The sequence below is a fragment of the Pundamilia nyererei genome, unplaced genomic scaffold (assembly GCF_000239375.1).
Source record: "Pundamilia nyererei isolate P.nyererei 1_Seehausen unplaced genomic scaffold, PunNye1.0 scaffold00355, whole genome shotgun sequence".
Lineage (NCBI taxonomy): Eukaryota > Metazoa > Chordata > Actinopteri > Cichliformes > Cichlidae > Pundamilia > Pundamilia nyererei.
This window is the reverse complement of record NW_005187756.1, coordinates 78,874-94,032: the sequence shown is the minus strand read 5'-3', so window position 1 is coordinate 94,032 and position 15,159 is coordinate 78,874. Positions and strand designations below refer to the sequence as shown.

Genomic DNA, 15,159 nt, shown 5'->3' with positions numbered 1-15,159 from the left:
CTCCTGGTATTTTTCCTTCCACTGTGTTTTATATCAAAGTAAAATACTGACAAAGTTAGCGTCCATTACAAAGACATGTATAGTGCATAAGGCAACGCCACAGTCATCAGTGTAAACAGCTCCAAATATCAACAATGAATTTACACATACACCAAGGGAAATGTATCGGGGGATTTAATAAATGTTGAAGTACATTTTTTGCTACTTCCTCTTATTAAGACAAAGTAAAAATCAAAAAGGTACACTGTGTAAAAAAAGGATTTTCTTAATCACTTTGATTCTTTTTGGTTAAGACATGCAAGCACATTTAGTATTTTTAATCAAAATCACATAACTGTAAAAAAGTCTATAAAAACAGAACAACAAATGTATTATTTTGAACATCGGGATCAGTACATATGGATTCATTTTGTAAAACTTACTGCATCACACCTGAAATCTGCTGGAAATATTAAATTGAAATGTATTAAACTGAAATGTATATTTTCCATTACAACATGAAATGTGAAAACCAACAAAGAAGTTATGGCTGTAATACAGAGGAGATGATATCAGCACAAACTTGGAGTACCCAGTTAAATACTCCAGGCCCTGTCATGTGACTAACAGTCAACAACTCACCCAATACAACACAGTTACAATAAATCCTTTAATAAAGGTAATAAAATAAAAGCAACATTTATATCTGGCACTTAACTGACATACATTTCCACATATTAGTAAATATTAGGAAATCTTTGATAACATTAATGCAGTATGGCTTTACCCTGTAGCTGCAGGAAGTTTTCCTAAAAAATTTCAGGTGAGGAATCACAAGACATTTGTAGGTAAGACATTAAGAAGGAAAGATAGTTTTCAGAATAAATCACAGAAGGGGTGGCGCAGATGCTGAGAGGTCAGAAGTAGGTGTGCAGCTCTCAAGCGGCTTCAAATTGAAGGTGTTGAAGAAGCCAGACACCTGATCTGGGATTTCTGCCAGGACGCTCTGAGCAAGCAGTTCTTTAGGACACTGAGACAAAGGGCAGAGACAGAGCAACAGTGAAAGTGTGCCAAACACACACACAGAAACATGCAGTTAGAAAAGAAAGCAGGGAGGTTGCAGAGCTGCAGCTGTAATTTGAGAAGAGCACCCAAGAGAAGGTGTTTAAAGTTTAAGCTAGTCACATGTTCTTACAGCCAATAAAACCAGAGCTAGAAAAGCTAGAAAACTTCACATGGCTTCGACAGAGTCGTGCATCATTAAGTTACCGTTTTGTGCTCATACAAACCTACAGTATATGATGACTTAATGCACCACGTACTGTGAACAATCAAGGCATGACATAACCTTGAAAAAGCAAGGTTACTGTGATATTTATAAATCCTGATTGCAGCTCGGATCAAATGAAGGGAAGGATGACGGGCACGATCAGCGTGTTGGTTGGGGTACTCCTGCACATTTTAGGTAGGACTCGGTTCAGTGGGGGGCTTCAGCTCAAATAACTTGAAGAAGGAGGCCAGTTGGTCAGGCAACTCTGCCAGTACACTTTGTGCAAGGGCTGCACTGCCCGCCTGAAATAAGATGTGCAAACATTCAAATGTTGGTGGTGTTGGTGCATCTGGACAAAGAGTGTGCTTTATAGCTTGCCACGGCTTACATTTTGGAACTTCCGGAATGGCACAAACTGCACGATGTCCCGCATGGCGTTCTCTCCTGTTGTCGAACGCAAAACTCCATCGTCTCCATCCAGGAACTCCATGGCACTGAAGTCCGCCCCTCCGACCCCGACGATGATGATAGACATGGGCAGACGAGAGGCGTTGACGATGGCGTTGCGCGTCTCGTCCATGTCCGTGATTACTCCATCAGTGATGATCAGGAGAACAAAGTATTGCTGTGAATCATCAGGACAACAGGAACAAAAAAAGCAGCAGAGTGGAGCAGTCAGTTGACATTAGGACTGCTTTGATTGATTCCAAACTTTCTGTGACTCACAGATGCAGTTTGCTGCTGCAGCGCCTGTCTTCCAAATTGGGCGACGTGGTTGATGATTGGGGAAAAGTTTGTTGGGCCGTAAAGCTTCACCTGAGGCAGACACTGCTGGTAGGCAGCAACCACACCCTCTACACCTGAAACACACACAAAAAAACCATCATAAAGTCATGGGTCACAGTTACATGAAGGTGGATGAAATGTACCGTATCACCGCACTAAAGCACGTAGCTCAGACTGCAGGTTTACTGTAGTTGTGGTTTCTAGGATATTTAAAAGTAGAACAGGAGGCAGAGCCTTCAGCTTTCAGGTCTGTTTTATGTGCAAACAGCTCCCAGTTTGGATTCAGGAAACCTTTCTTCTTTTAAAATCAGCCTTAAAATGATGTCTTTTAATAAAGTTACAGCTGGATCAGGTGAACCTGAATCCTCCCTTATTTACACTGGAACAGGCCACTGAGGGCTTCCCATGATGCACTGTGTTTCTTCTTCACGCACCTCTTTAGACTCTCCATGTGTTAATTCACCACTCTGCATTTAATTATTAGTTATAATTCATCTTCGTCTTCTTCCCCTCAGCCCCAGCTGCTCAGGGCAGATCACTACCACTCACTGAGCCTGGTTCTGCTGGAGGTTTTTTCCTGTTAAAAGGGAGTTTTTCCTTCCCACTGTCGCCAAGTGCTTGCTCAAAAGAGGGTCATCTGATTGTTGGACTTTTCTCTCTAACACTGCAGGGTCTTTACCTTACAATACAAAGCACCTTAAGGCAACTGTTGTTGTGATTTGGCACTGTATACATAAAACTGTATTGAATTGAATTTTATACCCAAAGGTACGTCCATGTTTATTAAGCAATAGGTCACAACATAGAAATTAAATTATGAGAAGAACAAGATGCAAAAATAAATCTACTAATATGTTAAAATTAAAATATCTCTTATTTAGTGTAAAACATATAATTGTTTTCCCCGTGTTGCAGCTGTTCTGCACACTGGCAAATCTGAACATAGACTGACCTCCACTGTGCTAAATAACTGCTAATGTTTATACAAACACATGGCAGTGTGAAACAAATCTCACATTACATTCAGTCTGTTATTACCTGCACAGAATGGATTGGATGGGTTGAAGTTGATGGGAAACTCGTGGTTGACCTGCACACATAAATAACCCAGATCCCAAATGATCGTATCTGCAATGGCTTACACTTACCTACAACACAAACAATCTTTCTGCCGCGTGTCACATGTACGCAAACATCAAAAGTGCAACAATCACCTGCCATGCAGGAGGAATCTGTGCTCCAAAACCAAAAGCAGGGAACATCTTATCACTGTGCAAAAGGAAGCAATACAAAAATAAAGACTGTTAATGTCAGTTTGTAAAGACCAGTGAACATTTAAAATTAAGTCTTTTCGTCCGACTCTTTACATTAATGTTCTTCATGGTTCTATTTAAACAAGACATCCTGGCCTTGCTTCTCACGCTGTTATGTTTTCACTTTGTTAATCATTTATTTTCCTGTAGTGCAAGAAAACTAGTGAATATCAGGATGATAAGCTGGTGCTCTGGCTTAATGCCTGTCAGCTGACATGCTGCATTAAGTGGTTTGCTGGGAATTCGGTTATCCATGCATTAGGAATGAACGCTCAAAATAACAGATAAGTACTGGTCAGATTATTAGTATTTTGCTGCTACTATCATGGTGAGAGCAGAGATCTATTATATTCATTCCCAGCACCATATTCACCATGGGCCACCTTTGCTGCTAGCCCCCTCCCCTCTGTTTGAGCCACCTTTCTCCTGACTGACTCTCTCATTAACTTGAACAGGAGGAAGGTGGGTTCCTGTGCTGAGTTGGTAGTGTTCACACAGCCACGAGTAAAACAGTCTGAAGCTGGAGCTTTTGGCTCACAAGGGATTACATGCCCACACACTGACCTCATTATTTGAAACTTGCTGAATGTGGGCAACTAGTACTGTGATATATTAGGTCTTTCAAGGCTTGTAAGAATGATTGTGAGTTTGCCAAAGGCGAGGTGCATATTAAGACTTACAAACGACATGTTAAATTGCATTGAAATTACTGTAGATGAACTGATGAAGTGCACAGAAACCTTTAAGACTAGAAAAGAAAAAGTTACGGTGGAGCTTGTTTTTAAATCGGTCTGACTTATAATTTTTCTGAATGAAGGAAAACAGACTTACTTTCTGCACCTGCATAATCCTTTATGTATGTATTTACCTGTCGTAGTCCTGGATGACATTACCAACTGCCCAGATGGCTGCCAGGTACTCATTGTAGCCCTGAGGGTTGATGTAGTGGAGTGACTGGGGGAATTTGGGATCCCCATTGGAGCCTGTGAAGTCAATTGCGATCTGCGCCGCCCCCAGAGGGATGTGTTGCATTTTTTTAATAAACGTCAGTTAATTATGAATGAATCATAAAATGTCAACGTCAGTTAAATATTTCAGGTGTGTCTCCAAATGATAACTGGAAGGATTAGGATTAACAAATAAATGTGAAACTCACAGTGAAGTTAATCTGACAGCCTCCCATTATGTAATCCAGAAACGTGTACTGCCTCACTATCTGTAAACACCACAAGAGTTACTGTGCAGTAGTACTTATCTATTAAGAAGGGTAAACATGTTGTTTTTTGTGCTCCAGCAGATAAACAACAGGACGAATGATATATCTAAAAACATAAGAAAACATATCAAACACATATTAAAAACATCTAAAACCAGAGTACCTTGCTTTTTTTTATGACGATGATGCCAGAGTTTTTATATCCTTTCTTCTTCTCTTTTTTTTTGCTGTTGATGCACTCAAATTCCGCCTGTGAAGAAGAGAAACACAGCATACAGGTGTCAGGATGTACTTCCCCCTCTCTGCTTATTCTTAAGCAAAATGTTCAAACTGGCAAACACACACACACACACACACATGAACTCACCGCAAATGTTTCTGTTGCCTGCTGGATTTGACTGAGCGAGGTCTGAAATGTTCCAATGAAGTCGTGATCGCCACTGTTGTTGTGGTCATAACAGTCAATCTAGCGAACAGAGACAGCGAGGAGAGGTGAGACTTGGAATCACCAAATTTTGCACCGAAATGATCAGCAGCGCTTGGAAATCAAAGTAGGTGAGGCAAAAGCATGGTGGGTGTGAAGCTTCAAATGTAAGGCGACTTCATGATACTAAAACGTCAACCAGAGACACACACACACACACACACACACACACACACACACACACACACACACACACACACACACACACACACACACAGAGGCCATCTAAGCTGGCAAATGGGGTGACAGAGTTCCTCCTTTAGAGTGATTGCAGGACCTGCTCACAGCCACACACAGTAGATTCTGTAACACTTTCGGCATTGAGAGAACACAGAAAACACAAACAGCTCCATACACAGCATGGACATCTTAGGCCTCAGTCACACAGGCCTATAAACCAGTCTGTCGGTGACCCCTCAGTAACCTCTGTTGACTAGGAAAAATCTAAATTCCCAGACCGGGTGGCAAGTGGTTACTGAAGGTTGCTGGATGTCGCTACGTAAAATCAGTTGCAAAGATGGAGCTACACCAAAAACCTCCCCGTCTGTGGCAAGCAGTTGGTGTGGAAGATGCAAATTTGTCTGCAAACACGTGCTATTTGTTCTCCAATCTGTAGTGAAACTTGAAAAAGCTTCATTGAACATTTGAAAAAGGAAACGCGGATTGTCACTCCCAAAGCTAACGTTGTGCTCTAGCACTGCACTGACACTCTTCAATCGGCACAACTTTCACTTTGAAGGTGAACAGTCCCTGTTTCCAGTTTGCATATTCCACTGCCGTTTAGAGAACAGCTTGTGTTTGCAGACACATCTGCATCTTCCATTCAGTGAAGTGGCAACTGCAGCAACCCGCTAGCAACCAAAGCGATTGCAAGGATTGTTATGCAGCACCGTATTCCTCTTTACAACTAATTTCACACTGGTGACTCTTCAACAGCTATGAAAGCTAATGGGTAAGTAAAACAATGGATCCATCTTAATGGAAAACTTGTCCCATTTGGAAAACTGACCCCTTGGTTAGCTTACCTAAACCTTTATATCAAATTAAATAGAATCAGTGGGCTACTTTGAGCTTCTCCCTTATTCACAGGGGTCGCCACAGCAGATAGCTCTGTATGTTTGATTTGGCAAATTTTTTGCTCTTCCTGACACAACCCTTAACGGCTTTGTGTCTCCTCCCAGGATCAAAATGGGATATAGTGTGGAGCCACCAAATACAATCACCAGTAAACTTCATAAATAAGCTTCATATCCTGTTTAACAGGAATATTGAAGGTTCAAAAAGATGCTTTTGTCAGCTGTTTTTGTAATCAGAGATCATTTTTGGACATAAAGTGTTGTTAATTACATTTGATTAAAGGCGCTCCCAGACTGTGTCAGTAAACGATCAGGTAAATTTAACCAATGGGCCAAACTCCTTGAAAGTGTGCGTTCCTTTAAGATAGATGTAGATGCATCCAGGACTTGAGCCGGTCCTGCCACAGACCCTGCATCCTTCACATTAACAGCATTCCATGTTGACACTGTCGACAGTTACCTCACGTGTACTGCTGACTGGAAAGCATCTCTTCCTGATAAGTTTGCCTTAATAAGAGTTAGAGGATGGAAACAACATAAACGAATACTCACAACAAATCTTTAGTGGCAGTAAGATCAAGGATATGCAAGTTATGCAAGAGGGAGACAACAGAGGACGTTTACGGTTCAAATCTTTCGAGATGAAAAACGGTGAAGATAAAAGCTTCAGTAGTCATAATGTTTATTTTTAGGATATATGTGTAAAAAAAACAAACAAACTTTCTAACGATGCCTATGTTGTCTCCCTGCTACACTGGCTATCAGCCAGTGTGGTGTTTTAAACATCAGCACCACTCCAGAATTTCACAATTAGTGCATAACAACTTTCCAGTTTTACTGGCTGCTTCACATCATTCAGCTCTGCAGACAGTTAGGAAAAAAAGAAACCAGCATACTTTATGTGTGTATGAGTGTGCGTACCTTGATAGGTTTCTCAACATCGCCTGCACAAAGTGACTGAATTGGGATTTGGAATGGTCTCCAAACGGGATTTAGGTTATTTTTCACCACCTGCACAACAACGCAGATACAGAAAGACTTCCTCTGTTGGGAGATGTAACTGTACAAACGTAAAACACTTTCCCTGTGCGCCAGAAAGCCTCAAACACAATGAGTGCAGGTTTACCTCTGTCCTGTGAGCCAGCTGCCATCCAGTTTCTGTCTGCTTGTAGAATTCCAAGAAAGGGTCGGATTTGCCAAAAAAATCCTGGAGATAAAAGGGAGGAAAAAGCAGGCAAACACAGATTACACTGTAAATTCTAAAGTGAGGATAAAGTGATGACATGTTTTAGACCACCATAACACGATATCGATCACTGCTCATCAGCTGCCTTTACCCTTTTTCACCTGGAGTTACGTCCAGCTAACTGTGTCCAAGAGTCATTACTAAACTAAACTTACTAAACAGGCACAGCTCGAGTTGTCCAATCACATTTCAGAGAATTTTCAGATTCAATAATCTTAGCTGTCACATCCCTGACACTTAAAAAGTTTGGCTTCACGTGGAAATGTCTTCGTTTGGGAAAGAAAGACATTTGTATTTTTGCATTTAATAGAACTTTGAATTGATCAGAAATGCTATCAGTGACAATTAAAGGTTAATGGAGACATTCATCAGAAATCATTTTGAAAAGATCCACATTCTGTAGGTGCACATTGTGTTACCTAATGCACACCTAACGGATCAAACACATCTGAACCCGGACAATCTGTCTCTCAGAATCCAGAGGCCGACCAACGGTCTCTTTTCCCCCCACTTGCTAAATTGTACTCTGGTTCCTATTGGGGGGGGCAAGATACTAATTCTAAGTTGCTCTCTGATGCACCTGACACAGTATGAATAGAAAGCACTTCAAAGGATGGTTGGAGGTGAATGTGGCATGTTGTATAAAGCACAAATCATTGAGAAATGCCTGCATGGAGTGGCAATCCTTGTTTTAAAAGGAAGAACAGTCTGGCTAATTTTCTGGCCTTTTAACACAATACACTTGCAGCTTCATGAAAAGTTTCCCAGTACAACAGATTATGGTGGTTTGTGAGGAAACTGGCTTCCCTATGACTTCAACTTCCCAATTACTATGATTTCAACTCTTAACTAACTAAATTGTTGGTTGTGTAATCCAAAAAATGTGTCACTGAAACAAAGCTTTTCATTGGAAACACTGCAAATGTTTGCCTACGACCACTCATTCTCACCCAAAACAATTTTAATCCGTTCAAGTGCTTTTCTTTAAATATAAAAAAAGCTTTCAAAGTGGCACAAACTTTTGATGAGTGGTGTTAAATGTTTTTCTAATCATAAACTGTGACCAGTAAGAGTCAGTAACTTGAGTCAAATCATCCGCGTAAAGATTTCTGATTACAGGAACATAATTCCTTCTAGTCTAAGACACCTTCTTGTCCAGTTTTCTTGCTGCGACTTCAAATGCCACCACTCTGTTGTCAGTCATTTCTTCTGCACATATCTAGAGAGCAAGAAGCAGTTTTGCATTAAAAATGTGAAATAAGTTCACTCAGATTTCACCAAATCACTGCGTCCCTCACTCAAAGAAACTCACAGTAATGGTTCCCTTTCCTGCAGGCATCTTGTCCTTCTTAACAAGTGGTTTTGTTAGTTTTCTTGAGGACACGATCTGAACAGAAAGACACATCTTAGTCATCACTAAACAACGCCAATACCACTTCCCACCACTTATAGCTCTTTCAGTATATATATAGACAAATGGCTTGTAATGAAAATCAAAGATGGCAAACCTGTCCCAAGGTACACTCCAGCTGTCCCAGGAAGTCAGCCTCTTGCAGACTGCAGTTTTCAGTATCAATATCGTGCACTTCAAACCTCAACTTCTGCACCATCTCAAAATAGTAGTCGAGGACAATAGGCTTGGAAAACTTGGGACTGAGGCAGTTCTCGATTTTCTCCGTGCGACCAACCTAACACAAACACGTTTCACAGTCAGGGATTTTCTTTTAGGAACTTTTAAAGTTGAGCTGTTGCCCTAAAACTGGAAATTGATAACTCTAATTTTTTTAAGAGTAAGGCCTTTCAAATCCACACAACAAAAACCTACTTACCTCAAACCAGTGGTTTCCAGAGGAGTTCATGAAAAGCACGCATAGAGGGTCGGACTTTGAGAATGCATCCATGTCGAGCAGATGGTCACAGGAGATGCTCAGCGACACCTTGGTCACACAGTCTGCGACCCTCGTCTGCTGGACTCCAACTGCCGCCATCGCAGCCCGGAAACGCTCAACTCACAAGAGCTGATGACCATAAATGTGGATAAACAGAAAATGAACATGGACAACATAGAATACAGTATTGTGCAAAAGTCTTGTGCCCCCCTTAAACGTTTCATTTAAAATAGGTGCAGCAATTTACTGAAAGATGCAAAGATACATAAATTCAAATGAACTTGGAAGTCAGTGTCTGGAATTACTGCCTTTATTCCTCAATGGAGCCAGAACTCTCTTAGGCAAGCTCTATAGTAATTTCTGTGATCTTCAGGAACAATTCTCCAGGCTTTCCAGGAAGGACTTTTAAAGCTTTTCTCCGATTTTGTCTCCTTTTGTTCTGTTCTTTGTTGAGATGATCCCAACTGCTTCCATAATGTTCAAATCTAACAGGCGGAGGCCAATCCATGACTGATATGGTTCCTTTGTGTGTGTGTTTTTTACCCGGGTATGTTTTTAGTTATTTGGCAGTGTGTTTGGGATTATTTTCAGGCTGAAAAATGAAGCCACTGCCAATCAGACGCTTTACAGATGCTACAGGTAAGGTGGATCAAAATCCTCTTCTGCATTCATAATTCCATTGATTTTGAGAAAATCTCCAATACATCCACAATATTTTATCCATGGCTATAAACACACACCTCTCTCCTGACCTCCTCTGGTTTTTTATTTTTATTGTGTTATAATTTAGACAGTTGCTGTGCGAGCATGCAGGTGGTTTCTCATTCAAGTCAATTCACTTAAATTTTATTTATTTATAAAGCACCAAATCACAACAACAGTTGCCTCAAGGCACTATTGTAAGGTAAAGACCCTTTACTAATAAAAAGCAGAGAGAAAACCCCAATCATATGACTCCCAATGAGTAAGGGCTTTGGTGACAGTGGGAAGGAAAAACTTCCTTTTAACTGGAAGAAATCTCCAGAAGAACCTAGCTCGAGGAGGGGCGGCCATCTGCAGCCAGTTGTTTTCTCTGCTGCTCTTCCCTCTCTCTTGACGATGTGCATGGAGAAGTAACTGCACAGTTACTTCATGTGAAGTAACTGCACAGAATTTCTGTTTTATGTAAACAGCTTTGGCGGAATAAACCCACTTCAGCTGGCAAAGGAACAACCAACTCAATTAAAACACTTAATTCACACCACACAACGCCGATTGCAGCAAGGCTAGGTTTTTTGGGGGGGGTTTAAACCTCCTGGTTTCTAATGTAATTGTTTAAATGCACATAAACTGTACTTGCTGTCACCTGCACCTAGACTGAAACATAACTTTGCTGTTTACATGTGTCCAAAAACCTTTAGGCGTCTGCAGTACCAGGGGAACCTGTCACGTTCAGTGTGACTGTAAGTTTAGGGTACCCTTGGTTCAGCTGCTAGATGTTTTTATTTTATTTTAATTGTTTTGTTTTTATGGCTCATAAAAAACTATTTGAATAGCAGACTTTTATTTTTTATGTAAAATTGTTAGAAGCTTTCTGATGTTGTCTACTTGTTAACAGAATTAAATGTTCAGCCACAGGATTTGTCATTGTAAAACAAATCTCATTTTAAATGGGTGATATAACATATTATTACATTAATTATGCAATAAAAGCCCCAGATTTTTACCTTAAAGTCACATAATAAAATTAAGTATAAATAAAGTAAATAAAGTAATCTGGGCGCTACAGCTTTAAGCAGCTTCGCGCGCTCCCGCGGGCGGCAATTTCTTTTTGGCACAACACCTGGAGCTCAGGGGCAAAACAATCGCATGAGTGCTGCTGTTTGACTGAGGAAGAATAAAGTCTATTTAATGTCAAAGACCTCTTTTTTCTAACATCTGTATTTCCCTGTTTTAACTACAGAAAGTTTTCATTATGTCATGATTGTATATTTCCATGATTTCATGGTATTTTTTCAGGCGCTCCAGCTACCCCAGTATTGCTGTTTTGCCACAGCTGTTTTCTTTTTTTGAAGGCTGTTTTAGATGCTTTCTTTCTTTCTTTTTTATTGTTTTGTTTGAATGGTTCACAGGTCAGTGTTAAATGGCTTAACAAACACAAAACATTCCTGCGAAAATGGTCAGGTACAAGGACCGGACTGAGGAGTGGTCGATGTCCAAAGAGAAAGCCTGGTGAACGATTGCTCAATAACCTACATAAATGTGTGGCTGCTTGGAAGCGAAAAATAAAGAAATCAGTGATGACTCAAGACTTTTGCACAGATTATTTGTCAGCCAAATAATCAGTCACCTTATTATTGATCTATTATATTATATTAAAACACATGGTTAGTATTTTAGTGTAATATCTGTTGGCTTTCTAGTTAATGTTCTCATTCAAAGCCATTTAGAAATTACAGATGTACTAATAATAATGCACAGTCAGTGGAAGATGCTTTTATATACATAATATGTTATACATTGTATTTTAATGTACATATTACATTTGGATTTGGGTTGATCATTTACATAAAAACCAACCACCATGAAGCAGTGGAGGAAGTGAATCATGAATGAATCATATCCGTTATATCAAAATATCTATGCCGATACTCCCCTCAACACGTGTTTCCATGTATTTTGCAACTATCTTTGTGTTATTGTTCATACTCCGTGTTCTACAATATAATAAAACTAATCCTTTTTGGTCGCTTAAAACATCTTTATATAACTGTCAGCGTATATTTGTTGGGACTTCTGCTGCCTTCTTGGCCTGACCTTTCTTGAAAAAGACGTTTTAAATGTCAATGAGACTTTTACACTGATAAATAAAGAATTTATCAAAGTTGCTTTGCCAAAAAAAAAGGCTGAAGCTTCCATCTCGTGACAGAAATATCCTTTCTCTCTTAAAAATGTCTCGATATCATTCACGAGAGATATTTGACACACATTTCCCAGATTATAGAACAAGAAGTCAATCCATCAGAGACAACTGACAAACATTATTACATAGTAAATAAACCTTAATTAACGTTACAATATTAGATTTAGTTGCCTAAAAACTTCTCTAAAGAAACACAGAAAGGTTGTGGCTGTTCACATAAACACCACGCGAAAAGCCACACCTACGAACTCTGTCGTTAAGTTGAATGGGTTTATTATCAGCGACAGTCACATGACGCGAGAAAAAGTATATACACACTCTGTGGGAATTCATCAGCAGCACTTAAACTCTTGAACAATTGCAAATGTCAAGACTAGCGCGGTGGTAGCTTACCTCGTAAGCCTGCTTGCTAGCGACACTGCTGCGGTGCTGTGGTTTGTTTCCAGCTGCTGCAGCAACAGCACAGCTAGCTCGGTGGTGGTGGGCGGAGTCCAGTGCGCTCACTTCACGTACCGACCGCAAACGCGACCTCCCAAATCAACTGTACGAACTACATGAGACCAAAAGGTATAAAACTCACACACAAACACATATACTGTAAAAATAATAAACAAGGACACAACTTTTGCCATTACGAAGTCAGCCCAAAAGCTTATAATAGCCATGCGGGTGGTGTATGGAGGACTATTAGTGTCGCGGAAATGACAATGAACTATTTTATTTAATAGTAAACGATAAAAACACATGAATTCGTACATTTATTTAGAATTAAAGTGACACCATAATTTAAGTAAATTACCAACCAGCTCACTACTTTGTGTTCACGTGATCGTTGAGCCCATTCTTAGCAGCTGTGTGTTCCACTCGGGTTCCACTACATGTTGCCCTGCAGTCACGGATGTCAAACATAAAGCCCGGGGGCCACAATCGGCCCAGCAAAGACTCCAATCTGGCCTTCTTGACAGCTTTGGAAAATATGTAGGAAGGTATACATGTTTGGACTTTTAACTGTATTTTTGTAAGTTTTAAGTTTAGTTTAAGTTTTGTAAGTATGTAAATTAAACAATTAAATGGCAGAAAAGTTCCCATTTCTTAACTGTATACTATAGAAATTTCAGTTTAAAGATTGTAAGTTGTGAATCAACAAAAATGTAATGATTTTTAGATATAGGACAGTCTGGTGAACTACCAGAACGTTTTCAGTAATTTTATATATTTATCATGCAGAAAACTGAGATGTGTTGTTGAAATTGCACTTCTTTAACTCTTATTAAGATTTTCCCTTGCCCTGCCTACTTAAGATCATAGTGGGTTATATGTAGTCATCAGTGTAAAATGATTTTAACATCTGCCCCAAACTTTCCATAAAAGGCATCATGCTAACACAGCTGGAAACTGGACAAAATCTTCAAAATACCTCTCCGAAAAAAAAGAAATTCTAAAACTCCTCAGTTCTTGTTATGAAAAACAGTGAGGACCATTAATGTGTGGGAAAGCCCAAAAATGTTTATAGTGTGTAGTGGTCCCTTCAAAAACAAGTAGCTGTTTTGGTGTCATTTAATAAAGTAAAGTAAAGACTTGTATGACGTCTGTTTTCCAACAACCAGCATCTGTATTTGTGCATTAAATGGAGGACTTGTACAGAGAGATATCCACAGGCAGGAATGACTTCCTGTGTCTTTCAGTGGTGCATTTGAGTAATCTCACTCTATCAGTGAGCGTCCTCCTGTGACTGGCCAGCATGTCATGGAGTGGGTGGGAGGTCCAGCACTATCCTTATCTTGGACAACATCCGCCTCTCTGAAACCAACTTAAGGGAGTCCGGCTTCATCCCCACAACATTACTGGTCATGTTTATTGAGTTTGTTTTTCTGATCCTTCCAAGATATAATAGACTGTAGGATGTAGAATACAGCCTGTCTTTATATGAGCTTGCATTTATAACAAACAAAATTTACAAGAAATGGGAGGAAGAGGAAAGAAAGATTCACAGCAAAACAGTGAGAAGGTGGCTGAGGATATCTAAAAGAATAAAAAGCAAGAAAAAAACAGAAAAACCCATCTCTGCCTCCTACCACCTACACCCACTCCACTCCTTCTACCTTTAAGCTTAGAGATCTTAGAGAGATTGAAACTTATATTCTCATTTATCATTTTTTTAGGGTGTGCTAATTTTTTTAAATTGTTTTTTATAAGCCTCAGCACCCTAAAGCACTTAGTTAGGAGAGGAACTTGCTCTGTTTAAAGGAGAATGAATGCAATCTTTATTTAGCTACAGTATTACCATGTTATGACATGTTATGTGAGGTGGTATTACATCTCAGGGTTGCCAAGAGGGGTTTGAACCCTTTAGTTGCCTAGCTAATTCATGCTGCCTTAAAATGTCAGATTAAACTGCAGGTTAACTGAATTTCCATTTTAGTGCATGTGAACTGAAAGGAAAACGAAATGACTACAAATTCAAAAGCTTATAGGAAAATCCCCTATTCTCAAGTTGAGTGTTTGTTTTTGTAAATCCCTTTTTAATAATCATAAAAAAAACTACAGTATTTACAAATGCCTCAGAAGATCTCTCCACATTTGTCTTTTTCCTGTGCAGTTAGCTCTTAGTTAAGGAAATGTTTAAATACTTCTGTGACAACTGTAGTCCTCAATACAGCTTTCTCACAGAGCGAACCAATCGAGTCCTACCAACATGCGTGTTGAAACGAGAGCATGCTCCCTTTCACAATATGTTTTACATATTGGGACCTGATAAAAAATGATTATGTCCTGACATTAATAACAACAACACATGACATTTATTTAACAAAAACTAAGTGCACTCCATGATCCAGCAGCTTGTAGCACCAAAACTTCAAGTACAGTATAACGCGGTTCACCTTTTGTGCCCTTGCTGTTTCGCAGATTTTTTTTGTGCAATTTTGTTTGTAAGTTTGTAACAATATCGACGAAACCTTTTGCACCTGCGGGTGCCTTTGGTTTCATTTTATAATAC

At 39.7% G+C, this 15,159-nt stretch overlaps 1 protein-coding gene across 2 annotated transcripts; it reads right to left on the bottom strand.

Annotated features, from left to right (window-relative positions):
- Positions 1 to 275: 275 nt before the first annotated feature.
- LOC102197365 (copine-3-like) lies at positions 276 to 12,705 on the bottom strand. 2 transcript variants are annotated; one of them, XM_005752377.1, is made up of 16 exons: positions 12,555 to 12,705; positions 9,200 to 9,388; positions 8,879 to 9,058; positions 8,683 to 8,757; positions 8,518 to 8,589; positions 7,251 to 7,331; positions 7,046 to 7,135; positions 4,932 to 5,030; positions 4,728 to 4,814; positions 4,505 to 4,564; positions 4,217 to 4,350; positions 3,250 to 3,304; positions 3,074 to 3,125; positions 1,976 to 2,109; positions 1,638 to 1,874; positions 276 to 1,009 (listed from the first exon to the last, which is right to left on the bottom strand). In XM_005752377.1, exons 2-16 carry the CDS (start codon positions 9,356 to 9,358, stop codon positions 866 to 868), a joined length of 1,659 nt encoding a protein of 552 aa, XP_005752434.1. In that variant the 5' UTR covers positions 9,359 to 9,388; positions 12,555 to 12,705; the 3' UTR covers positions 276 to 865. The 2 variants fall into 2 exon arrangements, with proteins under 2 accessions (XP_005752434.1, XP_005752435.1); XM_005752378.2 differs by having other exon boundaries at positions 942 to 1,551; positions 12,555 to 12,703.
- Positions 12,706 to 15,159: the final 2,454 nt, after the last annotated feature.

What these genes read in the sequence shown, in the direction of transcription:
- LOC102197365 (XM_005752377.1), bottom strand. Translation starts at nt 9,358, where the DNA reads ATGGCGGCAGTTGGAGTCCAGCAGACGAGGGTCGCAGACTGTGTGACC. An exon ending in CTGGAAACCACTGGTTTGAG is followed by an intron (nt 9,059 to 9,199) that starts GTAAGTAGGTTT and finishes TGTTTGTGTTAG; the next exon opens with GTTGGTCGCACGGAGAAAAT. An exon ending in AGGCAACAGAAACATTTGCG is followed by an intron (nt 4,815 to 4,931) that starts GTGAGTTCATGT and finishes TCTTCTTCACAG; the next exon opens with GCGGAATTTGAGTGCATCAA.